This window comes from Perca flavescens, chromosome 2 (genome assembly GCF_004354835.1).
Source record: "Perca flavescens isolate YP-PL-M2 chromosome 2, PFLA_1.0, whole genome shotgun sequence".
Taxonomy (NCBI): domain Eukaryota; kingdom Metazoa; phylum Chordata; class Actinopteri; order Perciformes; family Percidae; genus Perca; species Perca flavescens.
In genome coordinates, this window is record NC_041332.1 from 42,208,347 (window position 1) to 42,229,904 (window position 21,558).

At 40.9% G+C, this 21,558-nt stretch overlaps 1 protein-coding gene across 2 annotated transcripts in view; it reads right to left on the reverse strand.

Annotated features, from left to right (window-relative positions):
• neurl1aa (neuralized E3 ubiquitin protein ligase 1Aa) overlaps positions 1-21,558 on the reverse strand; it is an 86,532-nt gene that overhangs the window by 20,579 nt on the left and 44,395 nt on the right. Inside the window, exons 4-5 of one of the 2 annotated variants that reach the window (XM_028565305.1) lie at positions 6,522-7,250; positions 4,981-5,331 (exon numbers count right to left, since the gene is read on the reverse strand). In XM_028565305.1, coding sequence (XP_028421106.1) covers positions 5,003-5,331; positions 6,522-7,250 — 1,058 coding nt within the window. In that variant the 3' untranslated portion in view covers positions 4,981-5,002. Of the gene's footprint in view, positions 1-4,980; positions 5,332-6,521; positions 7,251-21,558 lie in introns of those variants that run through there. The other variant, XM_028565295.1, reaches the window with a different exon arrangement.

Here is a 21,558-nt window from a genome sequence, read left to right on the forward strand (position 1 = left end):
CATAACTACATGGAGCAAGAACACAACACCCATAGACAGTATTGAACACCAGGGATTTCTCTTCCAGAACGCCGAGCGCCGACGACATGCTAGGTAGAAGGAAGAGGCTCGATATTTGGTCGCATTTTATGTACAATGATACTGACAAAAAGTCTGAATGTGTCATTATAATTAATAAATAAAGCACTGCGGATAAAACATTATCGGGGAAAACACCACCAACCTTAAGCGACATCTAAAGGCTACCCACCCACACATTCAGGTAACTTAAAGGAGAACTCCGACAACATATAAGAATATCGTGATGAAATCATATATCGAAATATCGTGATATACGACATTGTCTAAATTGATAATAACAAGCACATACTAACACAATCTTCTCAGAAAATCTGTTGTGAAATATTTTGAGGGAAATATCATTAGAAGAATTGCAGATTTGTTTTAACATCACACTATTTTTGTGCATGCATGTAAACAGTCAGTATATAGCTGGGAATGTTTTAAAAATGTTTCTCTATAATTTCACTTCAAACTGTTTACCACATTATTGATGATTATTTATCTAAAATCTCACTGTAAAAAAATATTTTGTGAGAGCACCAATTGTCAACCCTACAATATTGTCGCAATATCTATATAGATGTATTTGGTCAAAAATATTGTGATATCTGATATTCTCCATATGGCCTAGCCCTAATTGAAGTATATATATATATATATATATATATATATATATATATATATATATATATATATATATATATATATATATATAAAAATGTATTCTGTACTATATATATATATATATATATATATATATAGTACAGAATACATGTCTTCAAGTAGATTTAAAGTAGAAAGACATAAAATTCAATTCAAAATGAAGTAAAGATTACTTCAACTAATGCAGTATGGATTTCATCCACCATCAATACCCTGTCCGAGCACTCTTGGCTGACCGGAGCTTCCCTACAGCATGTGTTTGAGTATGCCAGTTCCTATTAGAAAGGTCCATTACTTCATGCTTTTTTTGAAGTGAGAGGCCTCTGTGATGACTGCTTTATCTTGCCATGCTGAGAGCAGAAGCCCACTGGGAGAGCCAAGCTTTCAAGTTTAACATCCCTCGCTCTGAGTAGAAGGCATGGCTCGAATTCAGCTTAACTGACAGCTAAATTGCTCTCCAGTCAACATAAAGCAATAGATCAAGAGCTGCAGCAGCAAGATAAGAGATGCTTCCTAATTCAAAGCAGCTGGAAAGTAAAGATGATTCACACCTCAGTGGGAATGCCAAGATGTGCTCCGATAAGGAGACGTGCCCCTGACCTGTTTCATTGTTCTGATATGCCTGTGTTGTTGTGCTGCCAAGGCTCTCTTGTTTAAGTAATGATTGTTAGAAATGCACATAGAAAAACAAGGTGGTCTGTTATGCGCAGCTGCCAAGCCAAAATGTGATTTAACAGTAAAGTGATCTCTGTGTGTGATAAGAGGATCTAGCAGAGGAGCTTACTGTACCATCAAAACATTTTGCTTTGGAAAAACATGTCAGATTTGCTTCTTTGGAGGAAGGAAGGAAGGAATTTGGAACACTGACTGGTCACTGATGCCATCTCCACAACAAAGCTACACTGTAAAAAAAAAAAAAAAAAAAAAAAAAAAAACTTTCTGTAAAAAAAAAAAAAAAAAAAAGTTATTTTCCATAATTAAAATACAGTTTGTAGCTTTAATCTTGTGTATTGCTTTGGCTTATCAATGTTTAATAAAGGATATTTACACCTGTTAAAACTAATGTTCTCTATGTATTCACAGTATCAAACTTGAATTTAACAGTTTAATCTATTAAATAAAACATATATTTCTGAAGTTATGATACATTTGCGAATGTATTTTAACAGTCTTTTAACGTGAAAAGAAATGAATTTTCTTTCAAAAAAATGAAAAAGGTAAGGTTATTCACAGTTACAGGTTTTTCATTTTCTTTTACCATAGACATGTTCAATTCAGTCTATTGTATTTTTTTATGTTTTTGTGTTCAGGAAAAAATAAATTAAAATTTTTTTGTAAACTAAAATTACAGTTTGACTGCAGTTTGTTTTTACAGTATACTGTATATTGTAGCTCACTGTCATTTGTATTGACATGGCTGTCATGGTCACTCTGCTATCAGTTGATGTAAAGTGAGTCAGGCTAACATTGAGGGACAACATTAGCCCATAGTGAACATGGTGAATTCCCTTGTGTAACATGAAGAGAGCCAGGTTTCAAATCCTTTCACAGTTTGCTGGATTGAGTTTGTACACTAAAAAAATTGAGAAAGTACCTGAGATTTCTGGAGGGGTCCTGTATTCATATAGCATTTTCTAGTCATAGCAACTACTCAAAGCGCTTTAACTAAGGAACCATTCACCATTCACACACATTCATACACAGTGTTGGGAGTAACGTGTTACAAAAGTAACGCAATTATAGTAATGTATTCCTTTTTGCTGTAATATAACGCAGTAATATAACGCATTAATAAAATGTCGGTAATATTATACCCGTTACAATCTCAGTAACGTGAGTTACAATGCATTTAACCCAAAATTCAGTGTCATTTGTTTTTTTGAGAACCAGAGACGGTAGGCTATAGGGACATCTGTGTCCCGTCAGTGTTCCCGTGGTCAGAGCCAGAACCATAGACGGTAGGCTATAGGGACATCTGTGTCCCGTCAGTGTTCTCATGGTCAGAGCCAGAACCAGAGACGGTAGGCTAGGGACATCTGTGTCCCGTCAGTGTTCTCATGGTCAGAGCCAGAACCAGAGACGGTAGGCTAGGGACATCTGTGTCCCGTCAGTGTTCCCGTGGTCAGAGCCAGAACCATAGATGGTAGGCTATAGGGACATCTGTGTCCCGTCAGTGTTCCCGTGGTCAGAGCCAGAACCAGAGACGGTAGGCTAGGGACATCGGTGTCCTGTCAGTGCCGACAGCAATGTGCCCGAGCAACTGACAGACAACAACATGTCTGGAATTAATGTTTAGTCATTACAATTCAGAAACAGTCATATTGTAATATAACTAATTACTCTCAAATGACAGTAACTAGTAATATATAATGTATTACATTTTGGAAGTAACTTGCCCAACACTGTTCATACACTGTGGATGAGGCTGCTGTACAAGGTGCCACCTGCTCATCAGATAAACATTCACACACATTTACACTCTGATGGTGCAGCATCGGGAGAAATTCTGTCTTCAGTGACTTGCCCAAGGGAAGTATGGCCAGGGATCAAACCATCAACCCTTTGATTGGTAGGCGACCGCTCTTACCACCTGAGCGCCAGCCGCCCCCTGGGGGGGAGGGGGGGTCAGACGGTGGTGTGCTCATGTTGAGAGTTTTATGTTTGGACTATTATTACTCACAATTTGCACCACTGTACATACTGTATAATTATTTATTCTATTACCATAGCCATAGTCATAGCCTGCACATACCTGTAGTAATAGACACATATCTATATATTCATATATCATTTCATACATTGCACTCTGCATATGTTATTTAATCACTTCTGGTTAGACGCTAACTACATTTCGTTGCTACAGTATGTACTTGTAACATGTGCAATGACAATAACGTTTAATCTAATCTAATCTAATCTCATTTTATATGTGTGTGTTTTCTCTTTAAATAAGAAAAACATTATTAATCTCTTTGACAAGAGAAAGGTTTAAGCCTCGTCTTCAGTGTGTCTCTTTCTCTTTCTTGCATGTCTAGATAAAGCTAAGGTTGTTCCTCTTTAACCTCTTTTAAACCTCTACTTCCTCTTCCCGCCGCTGTCACTGAAAGAAAGCAGCATCTATATTTATAGATGCCTCTTCCTCCACAGACAAACACTTGTGACACCTTTGAAAGGCTGGCGCTGTTTGGGCTGTTATGCTTCTTCAGAGCTGCATTAATAGAAGACAGCATCCACTGCTGCACGCGCCAGTTTGCATTACACAGCTGACACAGATAGCCATGTTCGTGTCATCTCTTTGCTATCACTGGGTGAATATACTGTATACAATGATAGCTTGTTGGTAATAATAAGGATTTTAAGAATGTCACATATGCACGGGTGTGAATGTTTTGTGCTGTCGTTTGAATAGGATTTCACCGACTTTCACCGGGCTGCAGCTAACAATTATTTTCATCGTCGTTTATTCTGTTGATTATTTTCTCGACTAATCCATTAGTTGTTTGGTTTCTTAAATGTCAGATCAGTGTTTCCCAAAGCCCAAGAGGACGTCCTCTTGTTTTGTCCACAACTCAAAGATATTCAGTTTACTGTCGCAGAGGAGTGAAGAAACTAGAAAATAAAAGCTGGAATCAGAGAATTGTGAAGAAATTACTCAAACCAATTAATGGATTATCAAAACAGTTGGCAATTAATTTAATAGTCGAAAACTAGTGGTGGTAAGTATTGAGATCCTTTACTTAATTAAAAGTACTAATACCACGCTGTACACTCTGTTACAAGTAAAAGTCCTGCATTGAAAATGTTACTTAAGTAAAAGTATGTGAGTATCATCAGGAAAATGTACTTAAAGTATTAAAAGTTAAAGTAATCAATGCAGAAAAATCCTCCCATTTTAGAAACTGGAAACGCTCCAAACTGTTGTGTGTTTAATGGTCTAATCATTTCAGCTGGACTTTATTAATGTTGGGTAATTTCATTTATAATAAAACATTGTTTTGTGTTCAAAAATCCTAATGTGTAACGTAACTAGTAACTAAAGCTGTAACAGATGAATGTAGTGGAGTAAAAAGTACAATATTTCTCTCTGAAATGTAGCGGAGTAGAAGTAGAAAGTGGCATGGAAAGAAAAGACTCAAGTAAAGTACAAGTACCTCAACATTTGGACTCAAGTACAGTACTGGAATAAATCAACTTAGTTACATTCCAGAACTGTTGACAACTAATCAAATAATCAATTAATCTTTGCAGCGCTAGCCTTTAATAGAGAGATGTGGGATCAAATAGCATTCAGAAAGGCATCCATAAACACAGCATGTTGCAGATCTGTCTTCCACTTTTCATGTTTATGAGCGACAGCTGCCTGCACCTCGTGGGAAGGCAAATATGTTTGGCAGGGCCAACGAAGTGTCTCGGAACACCACTGACAGGCAAAGTGTCCACCCGCTGGGACATCTTCTTGTCCCTGCTGTGTGCAGGTCACAGCCCTCCCTCCCGCTGCAGTCTCTCTCCAACCGCTGCTCGCTCGCTTCCTGTTTTTCATCTTCCTGGCACATGACGGACCATCTACTCTTCTTGCTGATCCTAGGAAATGTGCGTAGGAGCTTCCTGTGTCAAGACACCTGCTGTAAATATTGTGACAAACGACGTAACAAAGTGCTCTCCCAAACTCTTGACCCCCCCCCCCCCCCCTCGGTGCAGGTCGCGACCGCGGCTGTAATTTCCAAACAGGGAGAAGTGGTTCGCCTCCACTGGCATACTGTCAGAGTGACTAACATTTAGCACTAATAGATTTCAAACCCAGGGAGTACGTGAATTAAGCACAGAGCTCAGAGGTCTCAGCAACGGTGCTACCAGCCAAATGAAGATCAATATCGTGATCTGTAAGTTCCCGACCCGGAACACATCGATGGGCTGAAAGGATGCTTATTTCCCCCCATCAAATGGGATTATTCACAAGATAAAGCCTGCGGTCACAGTCTCTTACAGGAGGTAGATAAAACTTTGTTAACACTTAAATAATAATCAAGTTGTCAGTGTAATTAATCTGCCAAACGTTTGTCATCCTGGTTTCTTTTTAAAGCGCCCATATTTTGCTCATTTTCAGGTTCATAATTGTATTTTAAGGTTGTAACAGAATAGGTTTACATGGTTTCATTTTTTTGTTGTACTGCACTGCTCTCTCTCACTGCTGCAGATCCTCTTTTCACCTGGTTTCTGTTTTAGCTACAGAGTGAGACCTCTTTTCATCTTCTTCTTCTGTACTATCTTTGATTGCACTCGCACATGCTCAGTAGCTCAGATGTAGAGCATGTCAGCTAGCTAACTCTAGAGACAGTAAAAGAACGTCCAACTTTTTACAAGGGTTGTTATAAGTTCCAAGGCAGGATTAGCTGGGGGACTTCTAAACGAGGGTGCACATGTAAGTAGTTATTTTGTAGATTATGGTGAACTTGTGTGTGTTCTAGCAGTGCTTTACGCTAACGCTAGCATGCTAACGGTTGCGGTTAGCCAGCTCGTTTCGGCTTGTGACGTAGAAATCCCTGCAGGTTTTGACCAGCTCACCAGGAGACTGAAGGCAGGACACATTCAGAAACCGTATCTCACTCAAAACACCATGGATGGATTTTTTTCAAAGTTTCAAAGACTTTTTCATAATATGGGCACTTTAAGATTATTTTTTGGGCCTTTATTGACAGGACAGCTGAAGAAATGAAAGAGGAGAGAGGGGGGGAATGATCGTCAGCTGCAGCCCTAAAGCCCCTAGTATAATGTAACATCATGTGGTGCTAACTTACCCAGGATCCTCAGCTGAGTCACAGCCCCATGGAGACCAAAGAACATCCAGAGTGGGCGGGAGTTGTCTACACACACCTGCATGCCCACGTTGGTGCCATTATGGCTGAGAAGCACCTCCCCCTGTGGGTTGACCAAGAAGCCCAGGATGTCGCTGCTCTGGAGAGGCGTCGGCACCCGACACACCGCCCAGAACTCCTTCCTGTCCACCAGAGCCTCGGGGTTGTAGGGCAGGTCGCTTGGGTGCAGCATGGCCGGGTCGCAGGACGTCACGCCGTAGGACAGCGAGCCCGAGCGCGCGGGGCTGGACTTGGTGACCTTGATGAAGACAGTCTCTCCGGTGCGCAGGGGCCGGTCAGTGAAGACCAGGGTGCGTTCCTCTCGCGCGTGCTCGGATCGCGCCACCGTCTGCTCGTCCAGCGTCTTGATGTGGGCGCCGCGCAGCTGGTGGAAGTGCAGGTCGCTCTCCAGGGCCGACGGCAGCAGAGAGGACTGCTGCGAGTTGAGGGAGTTCTGGGGAATGGGGCAGGTGGAGGACGGGGAGGCGGAGGCCAGGTGGAGGGTGTGGCGGTGGGACGGAGTGTGGGCGTTGCGCCCCTCCTCCTGCTGCAGGTTGAGGTCACACAGGCTGACGGACAGGCGGGAGTCGTCAGCTTCGCGGCGGAGAGAGGACGAGCGCCCCGTGGTGAAGGAGCGTGGGCGGAGGCAGTCAGGGGCAACAATTTCACTGTCTGGAAAGTGAGGGGAGAGAAGAGGAAGTGGGATGGAGACGGAGAGAGAACAGCAGTTAATAGGGGTCTTACTCTGTTTTGCCTTGATTAGCAATTTGCTGGAGGCGTGTAGAGATGAAGCTTGCAGTCAGCTGAATCCCAACTGGGAGCATACAGTTCTGAGAAGAGCTGAATCCTCAGCCAGTCTGACAACACGATAATGATAAAAAAAATGAGAGAGATTTAACTTCAGTTGCACAAGTTGAATGCATATGTAGGGTAGTTCTAATTACTCCACGCTGCCACAAATGAGAGTGACAGTAAGTGCGTTTAAAGATAGAGATAGAGAAAATTAAAGCAAAGTCGTCGCTTCTATATCTGCACAGAGTTGAGTCATCTACAGTAGCTTTGGACAAGAAAACGCTGCATGGTGTCAATTAACAAAGAACAAATGACTTTCCTGAAACAAAATGTAATAGATGCATGTCTCTGAGTGTATGGGTGTGTGTAGCACAGTATCACTCTACAGCGAACCATTTATATCAGCCAATACATGTCTCTAACACAGTGGTGTAATTACTACATTAATTATAGGGTGAGTTCTCCCCTATATCCTAATGCTAAAATCAACTGTTAATGCACATTTTAAAGCTGATATTTATGAAAATGCTTCCTGGGGCATCTTCGTCACCTTTTTCACAAGTCAATTTATTTGTATAGCACATTTAAACGAACAACAGTTGACCCAAAGTGCTTTACAGGTAGAGCAGGGAAGGCAGAAACAGTCTGCCTTAAAAGATACATAATCAAGTGTGCAAGGTTCCATGAATATAGATAGGCAAAGGTAAAGTCAAATAATGTAACATAGAATAAAACAATGGGAAAAAATTTACAAATACAAAAAGATAAGAAAAAGTTGAGTTCAGTTCATAGTGCTGAATCTTAAAAAAAAGGAATTAAAGGGAGTAAAAATTCGTCTTTAGGTTTGATAACAGGATTGATATGGGGTGGGAGGGAATTCCAGAGTTTGGGGGCTACTACAGAAAAGGCTCGGTCCCCTCTGGTTTTTAGCCGTGTCTTGGGGGATGACGAGGAGTTGTTGGGTTGTGGACCGGAGTGCCCTGGCGGCAGAATAAGTAGACAGGAGATCGGAAATATACGGAGGGGCATGAACATGGAGTGCTTTAAAAACAAAAAGTAAAACTTTAAAATTGATTCTAAATTTCACTGGCAACCAATGAAGCTCAGCTAAAACGGGAGTAAAGTGGTCATACTTTTCGGTGCCAGTAAGGAGTCTAGCAGCACCATTCTGGACTAACTGGAGTCTGTTTAAATGATATTGGGTTAGGCCTGCGTATGAGTATGTTTACAGATGAGTTTTCACCGCTACATTTAATTAAATCGTGTTATATAGTTTATTCATAGCTTTTGTAGTTCATGCTTTAGATTGCTACGGACCATTTTGAAAAGAAAAATGAAAACCATGACAGAGATGGGTTTGCCCTTCCGAGGGCCGATGTATGGTAAATGGCACCGCTTTTTATTTAACGGGAGTTCTTTGAACACAGGCGCATTTCAATCTGCAATCTGAATCACTCGCAAGTCACTCTCACTCCCTGCCCAACACATTGTTGGAGGGCCTGCTCTGTCTATGCCCCCCCCGGTCTAACAGCAAGAGTAGACACAAATACACACACACACACACACACACACACACACACACACACACACAAATGACTCCACCTCTGATAAGCTGCCCTCAGGTTGCTCACAGTCTCATCCTACGCCTGGACACGGCTGCTCAAAATAACACCTCTAAATGTGCGCTCCCTCTCGGTCCCGCCTCCCGCCTTCGGGCCTGGTGGCAGGGGTAAAATTAGCCTGCTGTTTTGAGAGACTCACTCTAAGTTTTCTTTTTTTTTTTTTTTTTTTTTTGGGAGGGGGGGTTTTGTGTGGGATGCATGCATGTGTATGTAGACAGAGGAAACGCTGGTTAGCTCTGGGCCCCTCTATCTGACCAGGACCTGAGAGCCTGACTCCAGATAAAGCTCTAAGTCTCAATTATTTTTTATTTTATTTGATCTAATTTCCATACCTTTTTTATTTTTCTTGTTATATATTTATATTCCCTACTACTGAACATATCTGTAATTGCTGCTGTGACACCTGCATTTATCCTATAGGGGACCAATACAGTCCTATATTATCTTACTTGGCCGCCAACTATAACTCTTATAATTCAGTTATGATTATGCAGTTAATGATATGTTCTGTGGAAGAATCTGAATTTGTTGAGACAGCAAAAATGATTTGTTTTTGTATTACAATAAAAGTGAAAATAGGTGCAACAATACTGTTTGGACTTCTTTGTGACTTTATATATACTGCTCTGCCAAAATCAGTGTGCTACCCAGCAGTCAGCTCCCCCTGCTGTCCATAAGGTGCCTCTGCACCTCTTTTGTTTCAGACCCTCCAACCAGCCTTTGGGCCACGCCTCCTCATTTACATAAGCTTTTGACATATGCCAAATGTTAAATCCAAATGGAAAAGGTCAATCTTAAAATGCCAACGGGCAATTGCCAAATGTAAAATTCAAAAGATAAAATTTCAAATTGAAAATTCTAAAGTGCAAAGGCTAAAATAAAATAATTTCTTTTTTTTTATTTGAAATTTTAATTTAAGTATTTCCATTTAAGCTTTTCCATTTCACATTTTGAGTTTCATATTTGATGTTTCTCTTTTCTTATTTCCATTGTGATTTTCAATCAATAAAAGATATCAAAGATTTCAGTTTAAGCATTTATATTTAAGCTTTGCATTTTAAATTTTACTTTTTACATTCCACTTTACATTTTCAAATTATCATTTTACATTTCAACTTTGCTTTTTCAGTTTCCTTTTTCTTTTTTAAATTCAATTATGGCATGATTTTTCCTAGTAGCGTAGTAAAATAATAATATTTAGGGCCTGAGCGCTGACAGCGGCGAAGGCCCTATTGAAACTGAAGGAATTATAAGGGGTCCAAGCCTGTAGAAGGGGGGGAGGGCTGTGGAAACCTATTGTTTTTGTAAGGATTATTAGGGCCTGAGCTGTGAAACTGCAAGGACCCTATTGTTTTTGTAAGGATTATTATTATTTTTCAGAGTCCTTTGTCGCATTTTTGAGGGGGTTAGAATGCACAAAAACTCTATTTACAAACTAAAATTTACACACGTCACAACTGGTGAAAATGGCAAAGATTACAAAAATTACACATATCCACCACTAGGTGGTGCTATAGAAGAAAAAACAAGTTTGGCCCTATAACTCCCAAACCGCACATCGCACCTTCAAAAACCATACATCTTTGCGTTCCCTGGATCCAGCTGATTCTCCTGATATAGTCCACGCCTAGCCTGACGTGGTCCTACTCAGATTCTAGTCATGATGTGAGTCTGAAACCGCTCCATTGGGCTGTGATTATTGGGCGTGTTCCAACCGAACCAGGAAAAAAAAATGCCTCTGCATTCACTGGATAGACCTCCAACCAATCAGAGCAACGGAACTCAACTCAACTGTCAACAGAACTCATCACTGTGTATTGTCTCCATAGCAACCACTCTGCACAATGCATTCGTTCTAACTTCCGACTTTTAGACTTTTTTGAAGCTGGATATATCATTTGTTGCGTGTAAATATAAATGTGGATAACGTTAGTGATAGTGACATGCTTGCTACAGTTGCATTTCTAGAGATGGATCAGCAAAAACACGTTTTATTTCAATGAGTCACGGCTTTGTTCTAGCGCCACTGGGCGCTCCCTCTCTTCAGTCTCTCTCTATGTCTCTCCACCATATAACGCTACCGTGCTTTCTTCTAACGCCGCTGGGCGCTCCCTCTCTTCACTCACTCTATCTCGCTCCACCATATAACGCTAGCGTGCTTTCGGGCAGTTGTTGAGGCTCATCCGAGGATTTTAAAATGAATGCGCTGTTGATATTGTCTGTAACAGACGTGATGGTGGAATCTACACATCTCAGTTCTCCAGCGGCAGCCACCTGTTGTAAACAAATTCAACCCAAGCGTTCTTTGGTGACGTGGTTGATTCTGTTACTGTTGATCATCTGTCCGACAATCTGATTGGTCCGAACAGATCCTGTTCGGGCAATAATTACTAAGTACTAAGTCCAGACCAAACTTCGCGATCTCAAATTATGTTGGCGGGGCTAAGTTCGGCTGGCATCCAGGCTAGTCCACGCCCATCTTCGCCAAAACATTTAGGTGTGAAAAATTGTGATTTATCGAAAATCTACTTTGCCAAACTCCTCCTAGACCGTGCGACTGTAAATGTTATTCAAAGAATTTTGATAGGATAAAAATTGCACATATTATGCACAAACAAATTTGTGTAGCTAAGTATGAAAACACCAACTTTGCCATATCTCGACCAAAATAAATGCTATCAACGCAAAACTTAAGATTCTTGTTTGCCATGACCCTCTGAAGGTGCCCCGCCCATTTTACGAAAATTGGCCACTAGGGGGCGCTACAAGTACATAAAGTTTATATCTCATGAATGGCTCATCCAATTTTTACAAAATTTGATGGGTACCATCTAGGGCCACTCCTGAGGCCACCCCTACAGTGGGATACTGATTGATCAAAGTGGGCATGGCCTATGGGACCCACATTTGGATTCACCACTTACACTAATGTGAACAACTTTAAATTTACAGGGTAGATGTACAATGGGTCTTGGACCTCACCTACCAAAAATTACACATGTGGACCAGTTGGTGATGACGTCAAATGTGTTTTTGCCTATAACTCCCACATTACACATCACACATTAGAAAGCCTTACATCCACGTGTTCCTTGAATTAAGCTGAATCACATGATATAGGCCCCACCCATTGCTGCTAAGAAGTTTCTTTGCAATATCACGCAATGGGCAAAACCAACTTTTTCGAACTCGTCCTGGGCCATGCAACCGATCTGCACGAAACCTGGTATAGAGCATGTCCAGATGGACCTGACCAAAAGTTATTAAAAGAATTTTGCTACGTTAAAGTATACGCATTTGACGACCAAACAAATTTTCCTAGCTAGCTACCACACACGTATTGTATCATATCTCGGCCAAATTAAATGTTATCAGCAAAGAACTTGAGATCATTGTTCAACATCCCACTACAAAGCTCTGAACCAAATCTGCCAAAGATCGGCCATAAGGGGGCGATATAATCAATGTTTATTTGTTTTGGGCCAATAACTCAATGCATTTAAATGGGAAATTTGCAATTGCAATATCTCTGCTAGAGTAAATGCTACCAACACGAAACGTAAAGATCGGCCATTAGGGGGTGCTATAGTCAACGTAGAGCAGTTTGGGCCCTTTTTCCCCTTCTGAGGTCGAGCATATAGGTCATATACGACGCCAAACGTCACTTCTGATTCATAACTTAATAACTTTATAATTATAACTAGTAGAAACATACAGTCTTTTGGAGCTAAAAGCGAACAGTCGCCCTGTTCTGTTTTGTATCCAGCCTAGAAATCCAGAGTTTTTCAGGGTCTTTGTGCCATTAATCCATACTGTTACATCCAAGATTGATACACTGTATGTAAGAAATGTAAATAGTTTGTCCTTTATATGAGTTATAATGTTCAATATGTTTATTTTTGCACTGGATGACTCCAAATATATATAACTGTTTTAGACAACACAAATGTTTGTGTGGCATTGCTGTGTGTGTGATATCAATATATATCTGAGATTCATGTTCTGTTTTATTTATTTATTTGTCTTTATTGTCCTACAACCTTTTTAACATTTAAGTGACCTCACTGCACCTCACAAATATTCTAATAGCCTAGTTTTTCCTGAAAGAAATGATGTTCATTGATTGACTGTGGACAATCGGGTTGATGTTTTACAAGCTTTTATAGAAAATAAAACCAGACGGACCAGAGGTTGTCAAAAATCCTTTAGGGCTCTGGGATATTTGCAATGACAATGTACCACAGACCTTGCGGCTCACACCTCTTGATATTTCCTGATGTTTGCCTCCCCACCGTTACGCTTTGGGTCCCACTTTGGGTCCCACTTTGGGTCCCACTTTGGGTCCCACTTTGGGTCCCACTTTTGTCGGGGGCACCTGGCGTCAGCGGTGCCTGGTGCTGGGAGGCTTGGACCCCGTCATAACTGCTTGCAGTTTTAATTAGGGCCTGAGCACGAAAGTGCGAAGGAACCTATTGTTTTTCTAAGGATTATTATTCCGCAACATCACTTAGCATGCTGGAAAACTCACACAAATTTGCACACGCAAAAACTACAAAGTTATGTAGTGATTGGACTCCAGCGTTGTCAATAACATTATTTTAAGTTTTATAAAACGTCCCCAAATTCACAAATATATAGGACATACATACATTTCTGTTCTTACGTTGTTTCCTTTTGTTATTTATGAGTCTCTCATTGCCAGGTCTTCGCCATAGCGCTATACAAAAATTCAGTTAGAAGCCTCAAACGTAATGAGAGCTGAACACACTGAGACTTTTAAAAAGGTCTTTCTCTCCTGCACAGGTCCCGGCGACCGCCGGTAGACATCCATACGTTGGCACACAGACAGATTGTGGGCAGTGCGTTTTCATTAACGTTAGTCATTGCACATTTTTAATGCGTATGAGAGGAACAACTGACATTTATACACAACCTCACGCACATCCAGCCTTACACAACGAAAATGATGTACCTGTTTATTTGCATGTAGAGGGGGGAAGTGAGATCTGATCAGTAGTAGTCATTCAGGAGTAGGGCTGGGTATCGCTCAAAAAATTCCGATACCTGTACAGACAATACCGTGACTTCGATTCCAGTTCCTGACCGATACCAATTTTATAAAATCCACTTTTAAATTACAACATTACGACACATCTTTTTTTTTTAATCTTTCACCTCCTATTATGTGAGTTGTCTCTGTAGTAACGTGGAGTTTTTCCTGCGTGTCTCTACGATGTGTAACATTAGACAGCCAATCACAAACATTACTGATGCAGATGAGATTTACTCGTTAAGTATTGAAATTTGGTATTGAATGACGAGGCATTTTTCAATACCCAATACTAAGGAGGCAATTTGGTCTGTGCCTGAAAAATTCACAATCTGGAGCCAGCCCTACTCAGGACGCATTTGGAGACACATTCTACTGCCAGGTGGGAACACATGTAAGTAGAGCTGTCCACTTGTGATCGGATAACTCAGGACAGATGTTAAAACCAGGTCAGGACTCTCCCTTAGAGTATACGTGCCTTAGCCAACAAAGACAGCAGCTGACATCACGTATCCTGCTGCAAATGTGTTAAACTGAAGTGGAGATGACAGTGATCTTCTCAGTGTTTGATCCCCTTTCCAGTGACATGTCTGGTTTTCTGCATCATCACTGAAATGCTGTCTGATGAGCCCCTTGAATGCCGTAAAGCTGCGATTGGTATCTATCGCCGCTCGCTCAAAGTCATGTCAGGCGTCAATTAACGTTAGCTGCTAACCCAGAGCTTTACGACGCTCTGTGATTAATGTTTCACAGAGCCGAGGCCCTGTAATTATGCTAATTGATTTTTCAGAGAGGAAATAAAATGGAGAGGACAGTGCCTTTGGTGCACAGGACAGCTCCCAGAGACTGCTTATCAACCATTAAACACCTCTCTGCTCACAAGTGTGCAGCAGTTAACTGTGTGTCCCAGAGGCCAGCTGAAGATGACTAGCACACCAGCTCAGATTCTGATCTACTATTTCCTCTGCTATCGATCCCCCGATGGCCTCGCAGCCTCCATGAAAACCCACGCCACAACTAAGAGCAGTGTTGGAATGTAACTAAGTACAAATACTTCGTTAGTGTACTTGACTATTTGGGAATTGTTGGAATTGTTGGGCTTTTGTAAAATACAGAGTGTGGTCTAGACTTACTCTATCGGTAAAGTATCTTGAGATAACTGTTGTTATGATTTGATACTATGAGTAAAATTTAATTGAACTAGAATTATCGCTTATCTCTACTTTATTTGTAATTCATATTTCTGGAAACTTTTACTTTTAATCCACTACATTTCCTAAATAAAATGCATACTTTTACTCCCATACATTTCCCCTAAGCATCTTTCTTACTTGGTACTACAAAATAAAATCTGAAGGAATTTGTTACACTGGAAGAAAGCAGGTTTGGCAAATCATTGATCCTAGATTAGAAGTTAATGCACACTCCATTCCAGTTGGTTACGTGATGCCTGTTTGTTGCCAAGCGGCAAAACCATTGGCTAAAACTAAAGAAGAAGAGGAAGCGTAATAACCGATAGCGCTTTTACGACGACAGTGGTGGTGATGAAGATAATGTTACAAACCTGTAGCCATATTTGTAAGAAATGTTTTCGTACTTTGGAGTGAAAGATTCTTCCTCACAAAATAATGACTTTTTCTTTTCTCTTTGTTGATGTCAGACTTTGAATTTGTTTAAGGTGTGGAATTCCTGAATATTATGCTTTAATATAAGAACGCCACAATACAGTTTATAATCAAAGCATGTTATTTTACTTTTACTTCTAATAATTAAGTACATAACTTTTGATACTTAAGTACGGTAAATATCAGACACTTTAAGAATTCTATCAAAGTCATTTTCTGGTAAGATACTTACTCAAGTATTGCTTTTTAAGTACTTTATCCTAGACTGACTAAGAGGACATGCTGTGGAAATGAACAGAGCCTGACGTATGGCTGTTGAATTGTAATTGAACAGCTCAATCTGCCATGTAGTCCATTTCCTGATTGTATGCCATTTCTTCAGACAGAGAGCCATTTGGTGAACGGAGGCCTTTAATGAAGTAATGAAACCCTAATGGGGCTCAGGCTCTCCTATGACTAGGGAAGGCCTCTCTTGTGGCCATGGACAGATGAGCAGGCACGCTAACTGCTCAACCACAAAGCGGTTGTGATGCCTGAGCCAGAGCGATTGCATCCGCCCACTCGCTCTGAGTTATTGGGGGATTTGAATGACATCACCAAATGAAATTGTGTGTGTGTTTCTTTCAAAGCTGGCCATTTCTTTGCTGTCCATCATCTAGCTCCATCCTAAATTGGATTACGATGGGACAGACTTTGTTGCAAGACCTCTGGGACACACGGGAGTACCGGAGCTGCTGAGAGGATGATGACATGTCTCGGGGGATAACAGCAGATCGAAGAGAGAGCAGAGAGGAGAGGTAAAGCCACGGAGGGAGGGATGGCTGCCTGTGACAATGCTGGATTTATGTTGAAAGGAGTCGGGCCCAGGCTTCCAAACAGGCGCAAATCATCTCTCTCTCTCTCTCTCTCTCTCTCTCTCTCTCTCTCTCTCTCTCTCTCCCTGTGAGTGTTACTCCTGCTCTAACTCAACCGCAGAATGTGTGAAACTCACAGTAAATTGATTCCTTTCAAAAAATGTCTTTTATCATCCATTTTCAAAAAAACTTCTCAGAGGGGTTTATGTTCCTTTTTACATCCTCTCCCTTGCTCACTTTTCAAAGAGTAGTCATTTCAAACCCATATTGGATTGCCATTTATTCTTCTTTTTGCTTTTTATCATTCATTCATCAAAGGCTGGTGAGATGGAGGAACCTTGTGTGCTGCTAATGCTTGTTGTTAGCGTGCAGGACAGAAAGAGGAATGAAAGGACTGTAGATCATTTACCATGCATTTGAAAAAGCTTGTGTGAGTGCATGCGTGTGTGTTTGTGTGTGTGCACTCATGTGCGTGCACTTGTGTGTGTATCCGTATCTGTTTGTGACCTCACCAGCTGCTGCCCGCTAATCATGGTGCACCTGCGTTTTTAGCTACATACAATCCCTTTGTCCTATTGGTCCCTTTCAAATCCACCACTCACAGATGAGCTCTGCCATTGGCCAAGGCCAGAATTTTGTACTTTGAAAGCAGCATTAAACAGTGTGTTGTGTGTGTTTGTGTATGTCTGTGTGTGTGTGTGTGTGTGTGTGTGTGTGTGTGTGTGTGTGTGTGTGTTCACTTCTCTCTCATGTAGGAGGACATTGTAATGGAGCCATGGACGATGCAGCTGCTGACACTGTGCGTCTGAAGGGGTTGGCGAAGGGAGAATCACCTGATTCTTGAATTGGAAACCAAATCAAGCACTAGTCGGACTGTGAATTCATGCAGGGGAGCGTGAGAGTTATGGGTCAGCTCTCTCATTGGACTTATTCAAAATTAAAAACCCATTTGGATTGCCATTTTTTCTCCAGGTTTCTCCTTGGGAGTGTTTTCGATTAGAATAATTACGCACCTGTTGTGCTAATCCATCTCAAACACATGGGAGGGAGAAATGGCAGCATGTCTATTTTGGCCCAGCACAGGCATTGGCTCACGCTGTAAATGTTTTTGATTAAGGGAATAGCCGCAAAGCAGATAACCTAATGCTGTGCATGGGGAGGTGGATGGCGGCAGAGGCTGGCGGCAGAGGCTGGCAGCACAGGCTGGCTTAGTGGCTTTGCTAGCTTGAGCACAGCGAACGTGCAAGGGGTTTTGAGCCTGTGTTTGGGGGGTTACTCTGTCAATCTCTATCTCACAAGGCTTATCTTTATCCATAGTCTCTGGAGGGTTTCATCTGATGTCAGAAAAGGTGAAAATAGAGAGCTGGATCTAGGAAGATAAAATGAAAAGGGGAGAAAAATAGGAGAGAAGAAACAAGGAAAGGAGAGGAAACAAAGAGAGTGTTTGGATATAAGAAGGCAGAGGGTAGATATGGATATCCAGAGAGATTTTGCACTGACCAAATAGAACAGAGTCAAGGAGACAGCACAGGGTCTTTGAGGGAGAAAGAGGCAGCGTATAGTTCTGTGACCGACCCCAGGATTAAGAAACGCAAACTGACCGACCAAGCGAGTGAGGGGCTGGTAGAGAGAGCCGGGGGTTAGTAAGAGAGATGGAGTCAGAGGGGTCTTTGTACGACATGTTTGGGATGTTCTTTATTGCCTGGCGTTGGCCCAATCCTGGCCCTGATCGGCCTGGGCAGCTTTGAACCCAGGGCTTTTGGAAAGAGCAGCAGGCTCCCGGGGCGACACATGGCCATAACAAAGAGTCAGGCAAAATGCCCGGCAAGTCACAAAAGCCCTGTCCCTGAAGTCATGTGCAGAATTCAGCATGTGCCGTCCCGTCTCTGCCAATCAGCATGCCAGGACCTTAGCGTTAATAACCTCCATCATTAGGTTCTTATATTAAAGCCCCCCCTGTTTTATCCCTGTGCTCATGCACAGGGGAAGGTTGATATGAGGTTAATTATTTATGAGACTGACACCCTCCACACATGCATGGCCACCCCTTTGCTATCATTTATATTTATAGAAAATGTCACAATGGATCTAGTGACTAGGGCTGGGTTAAAATAATCAATTGTCCAATTAAAATGTATCCTTGTTTGCATGATCCGATATCAGTTAATAAAATGCAGAAGTCAATATTTTAATGAATGCATTTTGCCATATGTATAAGGGCATCTTGTGACACATAGGGCTTTCAAGCGGATGACCCGGAAGAAGTTAAGGGTAACCATAAGCCCATAAACCCACCAAACTCCATGTTAATAAACAGTAATTTTACCATTGTTAAATACACTTCATTCAAAGTCGAAAGAAACCAAATAAAATTATGAAAAGCCGCTTTGGGTCTGCTGAAATGACCGTAACCTCACGGTGCAGAACTACTGTCAATTTGAAGGAGGGAGGGCTTTTTTAAATAATTTACCATAGTATAGTTGTTTTACAAGAATGTTCCTCAACATAGTCACTCTACTCACTGGCTGTAGTCTACAGTTGCACTATATTGTGTTGACTGTTGGCTGTAGTATGTCAATGAGTTAATGTCCTGTTAACTCAAAAGTATTTTTAACAAACTTTATTGTATTTGAATAACTTTCATATTATGTATGCATATTTTGGTATTCAAACTAAAATTGGTATTGTAATTGAAATTTCCCTAATCTAATTGATATTGAATTGAAATGTAATCAAATCAGGACCTTGTGAATTGAAATTGAAACAATTCAGGAAGATCATTGGCGATATCCAGTCCTAGCAGTGACTATGTGTAATACGAAAGCTGTTGCTTGCAGTGACAACAACACAGATGTGTCACTCAATTTGGAGCCTTTTGCATCTTTCAGCCCATTGTTTTGGTTTCAAGGCCCACATTTTTACTGTTTTGGTTTAGTCCCACCGCTCTCACCAACCTTGTGTACAGCATCATCAGGCAGCTGTTCTCAAACAAAGCAGACAAACAGACAGACAGACAGACAGACAGTCGTCAGACGGTAAACACAGTGGAGCATTCGTCAGTTAGAGAGCCAAATATTTCCGTCAGGAGCCAGTGGAGATTAAACCACGGCTAAAAGGAGAGTAAATATTGGACTTACATTTGTTGGATGGCCAAACATTTGACTGCAAATGAATGGTAATGTTGCTCTGTAACTGATGTGTAAATAGGCAACTAGTTGCAAACACATTAGCCATATCTACTTCAAAGGTCAGAATATGTCAATGTTGTGTTCACAGCTTGTTGTGCTGCCTCAGAGGCAGAGACCCCAATTACTATTACTTTAAAATATAATCTCAGATATACACGGCAACTTGGGTTTCACTTTCATGTCTGTGGCAATCATTTCTATGAGTAATATTAGCATCACACACACACCAATGTAATTGCTGAGATTTGGTAACACAGCCATATCAGGCAGGTTTTAAACAAGAGTTTAGATAGATTAGATAGATTATCCAGTTTAGGCCTGCAACTGATTATTTTCATAAAAAAAAAAAATAATTTCTCATTTATTGCTGAATTTATTATGAAATGTCAAATGATGTAGTGAAAGAATACCAATTTCTCAGAAGCTATGGCAATGTCTTCAATTTGCTTATTTTTTCGGACTAACAGTCTAAAATTGGTCACATTTGACAAGCTGGAACCAGAGAATGTTGAATTGAAATTGACGATTAATTGATTAAAAAAGTAGTTTAATTAGCTTTATTTTCTGTCGATTGACTTACCGTAGCAACTCTAACCTTTATTTGGATGTAAAAAAACATAAGTGAGTGTGACCCAAATGTCATAATTATCAGGAAGTTGAACCAGGGAATGGGCCTGTAAACAATAGATGGTTTAGGTATATTTACTGTTCAGCTTTGTTTTCATTTCCAAAGACGTTTGGTGAACCTCAGTTGGTTTAAACCCTGTAGGACCAGCTGCTTTCTCATGTTTCCTGACCAATCACACTTCTTTTTATTGATGTTGCAGTGTTCAAAGAACTCAGTACTTAACTAGGTGAGTCAATGTTAAATATTACAGTATTGGAATGATGGCCGAAACTAAGAAAACATGACCCCAGTAAAATGGGAGCATAATCACAGCACATGACTAACATGAATCGTATATGCGATCAGGCGTGGTCATCCACTTGCTTGAACTATGTCATAAAGCAGGGGTCTTCAACGTTTTTTAAGCCAAGGACCCCTTAATTGAAATAGAGACGGAGCAGGGACCCCCTACTAAAATGAAGTTGCATATTAAACTGGGCCTACAATAACGTGTAGGGTGGCCTAAAGCCTTTATACATACATTTTTAGTGCACAGAATACTAAGCTATTAAAAAATAATTGTTGGCATGATTTTATAAATCATGTTTTAATGTTAAACATACAGTACATGTGGCACAGAGAATCCTAAAGCCCAGCTCAGACCAAAGACTCACGACGAGACAGGTGTAAACTTACAACTACTTCAACGCGTCAGTCTGCAGCGTTCTAAAAGCTGCCAGTTCACAGCAATGAGACAAGACAAGACGGTGTATCATCTCCATAGCAACGACTCTTTATACTTCCGTCCAACTTCCAGGCTTTTTGTAGCTGAATACATCATTTGTTTCGTCTAAATATGAATGTGGACGTTAGTGATAGTGAGATGCTTGCTACAGTTACATTCTAGTGATGAATCGGCGAAAACACGTTTTCTTTCTATGATTCATGGAGTTGTCCTAGGCGCTCCCTCTATTTAGTCCCTCTCTAGCTCGCTCCACCGTAAGCGCTTGCGGGCGCACGTTGTAGGGCTGTCCTCAACTAAAGATATTCTTAATCGACTAACACTTATAGGATTTTGTCGACTAATCAATTAGTTGATTTAACCTGTTAAGATTCAGCTGAAATTTCATACAAACATACCCAAATTAAAAGTGGTACAGCTCCCATATACTTTGACACTCTGGGGTGTGCCTGACATCACTGGAAAGGAAATACTCTAAATTTTTTGTTACAAGTGTCAGG